Source organism: Ooceraea biroi, chromosome 12, assembly GCF_003672135.1.
Source record: "Ooceraea biroi isolate clonal line C1 chromosome 12, Obir_v5.4, whole genome shotgun sequence".
NCBI classification, from domain to species: domain Eukaryota; kingdom Metazoa; phylum Arthropoda; class Insecta; order Hymenoptera; family Formicidae; genus Ooceraea; species Ooceraea biroi.
The window spans coordinates 7,474,765-7,481,116 of NC_039517.1; the positions used below are offsets into that span (position 1 = coordinate 7,474,765).

The window sequence follows — 6,352 nt, forward strand, 5'->3', positions numbered from 1 at the left end:
ATGTCCCGGTTGGCCATGTACTCCGTCTTCGGACAGAATTTTCGATCGGGCAAAGTCTCCGCGTTCCTATCGTGCCGTGGTCGTACCGTTCGATTAAATTTCCCCGGATCCTGTGTGGTTACGGAAGTCTGGTATCTGGCATTCGAGCGTCCGTCCTGCGGTCAGTGGCTGTTATGTAATAAATGTTCGGCGATCCTTAGTAATTGCCCGAACTTTAATCGCTCGAATACGTACGATCGCTGACCCAACAATGGTAGAACGCCGATAGAACTGTATCGGACCAAACTCGAATCTGTCTCGTTGAATTTGCCGGTCGTTGCATTTTTATTATTTTTTTTATTTTATTAAAGATAAATGCAAGTTTCATAGGAAAACGATATTTATTTTGTCGAAACATACAGCTTTATCATACAATACAGTGTGTTTAGACATAGAAATAAATAATTCGAGTATAGAGATATAGAAATAGTACATAATATATTAAAAAGCATAGCATACATTTTTATGATACGCAGACAAGAGAGTTTTCGATTGAATTAAAAAAGAACGAATCTCAGATTTTCACGTAGGCGGCGTAGTTTGCTATGCCGCAGCGGTTTTTATTTTTCGCCAGACGCATGTAGCCATTTTCGCCCCAATTGTCGCCCCACCAGTTTTTCAGGATCCATTCGGTCGGCGTATATCCCACGATCAACATCGCGTGGTTCATCGCGTCCGAACTGCATAGGTGATCATCGTAGACGCCTTTACTGCGAGTAAAAACGTCCAATAAATTGCTTAGAAACATCTTTAATATGTTTGTCGAAGTAATTACTCGCGACAATTATTTTTGATAGATAAGGAAGTAAATTAAATTGGATAGATAAGGAAGTTAATTAGACGATGCAAGCGGAGCAAAACATCCCTATCGCACCCGATAGGCAAATTAAAGCTTCAGATAGGCGAGGTGAAGAAGAAGAGCTGCTCAAATTAGAAAGCGCGGTCCATCGACATTGAACTCTATGTGAACTGCATGCAAACGTCACTTGCAATTATCAATACATTGCGTTTGCACATCTTGTGTTTTCGATCGGCACTCTTTTATTTATTATAAACTTGCGAAATGTCACAGTATCGCTTCGCGGGTTTATAAACTTATAAACTTGTCGCAACCGCCTCGCACGACTGCCGGCAATTTTTCGCAAACGTTTCGCTCGTCGGAGATGAATCACTCACTGAATAGCACAAAGAATTCGAAATGATCTAGTGGCAATGGCATCGCGCGCCCTTTAAAATGACGCGAGTTCAATGACTGCGCTCGGACGCGTCGATGATTGCGGGTCATCGCATCGGCGATGCGCTGGGTTATCACGCGTGATTGTCCACCAATTTCTCCGGTCGCGTATCTTTGATGGGGATCCCGGCGAAGTTTCCAATCTTCTCACGCCTTTCGTATAAACACGCGTAAACACGCGTATGTTTCAATTATCATGACTCGCCTCTTTCTTCTTCGGATGTTACGTAGACGCTTTGCGGTCGCAAGCCACTTAAGTAACGCAATATTCGCACGAAACAATAGCTATTTTATTGGTACGTTACGCTATTGTGGATATTTTGGGATATGGATTTGTTGACGCGCGAGCACTAATTAATTGATTGCGGAATACGGGAATTTATAGAACATGGAAGATAATTTCTCCAGAATTTCTCTTTCCGGTAATTAATTGGCAGGCCCGTGTAACAATTGAAATATTGAGCCGAATCGCGAGGCGGAACTCGGCTCCAATGCGCACTCGATAATATCGAGTCGATATCGATAATAATAATCGGTCGCGATCAATCAAGAGGTGGATCCGGATTAAACTGACGACGATGATGCCGTTCGCTCTCGCGTTTTCTTCTGCGCAATTTTTCGAGAGAGGTCACATCAGCGTCCGTTCGGCTCCAGTTTGATTAAAATATTAACTCATTTTTATTGTCGGATTGAGATTACGATTGAGATTAGTTATCTGCACGCGGGAGAGGAAATTGTTTGTTCATGTCACGTTTGTTTTATCGATATAATCTCTTTCGAATTTACGTTTTTACTGTTTGTATTTGCGAATTGAGCGTTTCGTACTTAGTATAAGCGCCTCGATAGAAAGGATCAAAATGAACTCGCGATTCCCGTGGACGGTAATAAATAGCAGGTGTCTAAAATTATCGCGTATTTCGCGAATGCATTGCTATGCATTTGCGTCGCGGCTCGCGCACACGTCATTTGCTCGTTAGCAGCAATTCTCACTTTTTTTTTCGAGGTAAATAAAATGCGTCACTCACTGATAAAGCTGGAATGTTTTCGGGCTGGCATTTATGGAGGCAGCTATGGGACCGATTGTCGCTACTGCCACTTCCAATGCTCTCTCGTCTCGTGCCGGCAAGATCGCCCACGATGTTATATTGACGACGCTTAAATCTTTTTGAAATCTGCACTGCCCTTGCTGAAATAATTAACGTGAACCATTTACCTAATATAACTGGAATTTATAAATAGTTTTCTGGCCTTCAAGTATAAATGCACTAGTTTTATCATTGTGTGCAACTGTTATCAAAACAGCTAGTTTCGTTATCAGTTTAAACTGAGTATTACGTGTAGATACGTATAGAAATTAGATATACAAGCATATGCAATAATCTCTGGGCATGATTAATCAATAGCGAACGTGACGAATTAATGAAAGTAGATTATCTTCTAGAAAATGCAAATATTGTACATCCAATTTATGTTACATTGAATTCATTAATAATCGAGCAATTTTCGCGTCTGATCAAAGTTAATTAACTAGCAGACACACGCTCGCTGCATGCACATGCTTAAATTCAATGTAAACGAAATGTCAATAGAACGATATCGCCTAATTAAAGGAAGCGGGCTTAAGGGGGGAGCCTGCTTTAGAACGCTGAAAATAAGGTATATTTTACGAATTGTTTTTGGAGAAACTATACAGCGGATCATTATAAAACTTTGATGCATTTATTAGTACATGTTTAAAGATAAAAAAAATTATTTTTTGATTTGAATATATCGCTTGTAGAGGTCGTCCTAGAGAAATCTTAGTGCAGCCGCGTCGCCGGCATTGCAAATTGGTGAGCATTCTCTTGCCTCTAAATTTCGTCTAAACTGAAAAATTGAAATATGTTCTCGTTATTTATGAATTCCCATCGTCGATGAACCAAAGAGAGAAGAAAAAAGTTGAAAAGTGCCAAAATGGTGGAGCTTAGAACACAAAAGTACGATTTTTAGGCAAAGTTTTTGAACTTTTTCATGCAAAAATAATTGTTTAACTTAATGTTTTTATGAATATTAAAGGTTCATCGACGATGGGAATTCATAAATAACGAGAAAATATTTCAATTTTTCAGTTTGGATGAAATTTGGAGGCAGGAGAATGCTCACCAATTTACAATGCCTTCAGGACGACCTCTACAGACGATATATTCAAATAAAAAAATAATTTTTTTTATCTTTAAACATGTACTAATAAATGCATCAAAGTTTTATAATGATCCGCTGTACAGTTTCTCCAAAAAAATTCGTAAAATTATACCTTATTTTCAACGTTCTAAAGCAGGCTCCCCCCTTAATAAGGAAAGATTGACAATCAAAGAGCTTGGAGAACTGACTTCGTCCATAACGTCTCTCAACACGATTGAATTGGAGCGTGTTTGTCATACGCTGAATACTTTCTTGTTGCATCATCCGAGTTGCTTCGTATACGACACGTCGCAGAGTTAAATTAAGTCAACCGGGCCAGATAAGCGGGTCTTCTTCTTATTGCGTGATGATTGAACCGGCGATAGCCGCACAACCGGATATTCTATGAAACATGTGGCACTCGCGTGTGATACAAGTCTCTCTCTCTCTCTCTCTCTCTCTCTCTCTTTCTGTGAAGCATATATCTATTATTAATAGAGAAGAGCTGGCAGGACTATCGTCGCACAGTCATTCATATTACGGAAGATTATCGCGTTCCCGTGACTGGCATAACACGGATCTTCCTCCGCCAGAATCTTCTCAGCGGGTTTTCTGATATTTCCGACCGGCGGAAACCCGCGAAATAATGGAACAGAACTTGACGCTTACTCCTTTATCGCGATAATTAAATTCGCACTGTCAGCACTTTCGTGCTCGCGACTCGCTAATAAGGCTATCATTATCCTTTATTTGCCGAAATTCAAGTTTCACAATTCACCGTAGCTCGAAGTAAAAGCGCGCGAGTCTTTGATCCGCATTTTGCAACTAGTCAATCAACACTGATTTAAACAAAACTTCCGAGTTATCTGTTATCCTAAACGGGAAACGAGGCTTTATTCACGCTTGATGCGCGGTGGAATTAAAACTCAACAACAGTATGAATTGAAAAGAAAAGTTTCGGACGGGAATCGGAAGAGAAGCGTTTCCTCGCGTTTTGATGCTCCAGGAACGTTCAAAAGTCCAGGATGTTTTGCAAGTCATGCGAGAGCGATTTCGAAAGGTGCATTTTGTGCACTCGTGTCCCGGTGGGATATCGTGTAGGTTCGATAGGTAGAGAGGGAGGGAGCGTACCTCGGCCATGTACGGATAGAGGGATCTAGGCATCAGACCCTTCGATCGTTCCAGATATCGTAGCGTGTTCCTGAGGGAGCCACCGGTGCAGCCGAGATTCCCGGTCGCCGTGCTACAGTCCACCAGCTGTTGCGCGCTCAGGTCAAGCAGCATGCCGGTCTGCTTGAAAATCTGACCCTCTATGCTCTCTACGATCGAATAAGCGTAGCAACTGCCGCAGCTCTGTTGATTCACCGGCGTCGTAACGAAGCCACACTCGCGCCAGTCCAGGCTTTCTGGCACATTATCAGACTGATGCACCGATACTATCGGTTCGGACGGCAATCGGCGCCTCCGACTCGGTATTAGTCTCACCTGGAGAGAAAAGCCTTTATTATTTTATATATTTTATATAAGGGATTAAGCCTGACAGAAGGAGCGATTTTTTTATGTCATTTTATAGTCATATTTAGTAACAAGAAAGTGCGGTTATTATTTTAATTAATTAATATTAGGATATTTAATATTAATTAAAATTAATGTTAAGATATCTTGGCGCTTAATTGAAGTGAGTTAAATTTATCATGCTGATTATTTATCACGCCGTTAATTACTAACCATCTCTCGATTGTACTGGTGAGTGTTGAGATCGGCGATATGGTTATCTCGTAATGTATAGCTATGATGTCCGGCAGCAGCCATTAGATTGTGTTTATAAATCTCCACGAGGTTCTGCTCCCAAGCCATCCGTCTCGCGTTCTCCAGGTTCTTTGCGTACGTTTTATTAAACTGCGCCTGTTCAAACATCGCGAGGGCAACGGTCAATGTGCTTTACACACGTCTGGTTGAAAATGATATAATGTTATAAATGTTATAATATCGTTTATAAAAAGCATATTTTTTCATTGTAACATGAAACAATGGTTGAAGCTATTATCAAGAGCAGCGTAGAATAGAAAGTATATATTCCATGGTAATGAGTCAGTTGGAATATTTCACATTTCTTTGATAAACGTCACCTTGTAAGCCCTCCAATAATCGTCCAATTGTTTCGAGATTTCCATCGGTAAAATGTCCCCATTGAACAGTTGGATCGCGCGTGTTCCGGGCAGAATTAATATCGAGAGCAGTGACACGTACAGTCGCGAGCACATGGTGACTCGCAAACGACCGATGATTTAGGATTCTTAATTAATTCTCGCGTGCGACAGGCGAAGTAGTAGTTCTGTCTTGAGGAATTTTACGATACTGCATGAAAACTTATGTTAATGCCGTAATGACTGTGCGATCAGTGTCAGCATATTCGTGAATTGGGTCATCGTGACGATAATCGTTCATCTTTATGCTGATACATCTTTATTTCGGTAGGTACATGTGCCGCATATTCAGGGCCGTGTCCTTCTCTTACGTTAAATGTCGACGTTTGCATCGCGTTTTAGTATTGGTCAAACCGATTCTTACAATGATTATATAATTAGGAAAGAAAACAGCTGACGTTTATATTACATTCTGTTGCATGAAATAATTTGAGCATTGAGCAGAAATTTTAAATCAAAGGAGAATAGTTTCTTTTTACCGCACTTTTTATTTAAACTAGTACAACACAGGCGCGCGCTATTTTATTTTTCAATATTAATAATGTTTTCGAATAATAATATTCATCTATTATTTATTTATTTATTATATGCACAATTATCACACTCTACTAAATTGTTAACCTCCACGCGAAGACATTTAACACGGCTTTTTTAAGAGTGGATTTGGCATATTGCGAAGAGTTTTCGACGATTGAAAACCCTTTAGATTTAG

The 6,352-nt window shown here is 40.3% G+C and overlaps 1 protein-coding gene across 2 annotated transcripts; it reads right to left on the reverse strand.

Annotated features, from left to right (window-relative positions):
* Positions 1-361: 361 nt before the first annotated feature.
* LOC105284231 (cathepsin L1) lies at positions 362-6,081 on the reverse strand. Of its 2 annotated transcripts, none has more exons than XM_011347583.2 (5): positions 5,563-6,081; positions 5,162-5,338; positions 4,565-4,918; positions 2,299-2,459; positions 362-749 (listed from the first exon to the last, which is right to left on the reverse strand). In XM_011347583.2, the coding sequence occupies exons 1-5, from the start codon at positions 5,695-5,697 to the stop codon at positions 554-556; spliced, it is 1,023 nt and encodes a 340-aa protein (XP_011345885.1). In that variant the 5' UTR covers positions 5,698-6,081; the 3' UTR covers positions 362-553. The 2 variants fall into 2 exon arrangements, with proteins under 2 accessions (XP_011345885.1, XP_011345886.1); XM_011347584.1 differs by having other exon boundaries at positions 5,162-5,384; positions 5,563-5,651.
* Between the last annotated feature and the right edge of the window lie 271 nt (positions 6,082-6,352).

Bases quoted from the DNA above. Each gene is read 5' to 3' on its own strand.
- LOC105284231 (XM_011347583.2), bottom strand. From the start codon at position 5,697: ATGTGCTCGCGACTGTACGTGTCACTGCTCTCGATATTAATTCTGCCC. The intron at 5,339-5,562 runs GTGACGTTTATC...ATGTTTGAACAG, and splicing joins ATTATTGGAGGGCTTACAAG to GCGCAGTTTAATAAAACGTA. The intron at 4,919-5,161 runs GTTAGTAATTAA...TTTTCTCTCCAG, and splicing joins ACCAGTACAATCGAGAGATG to GTGAGACTAATACCGAGTCG.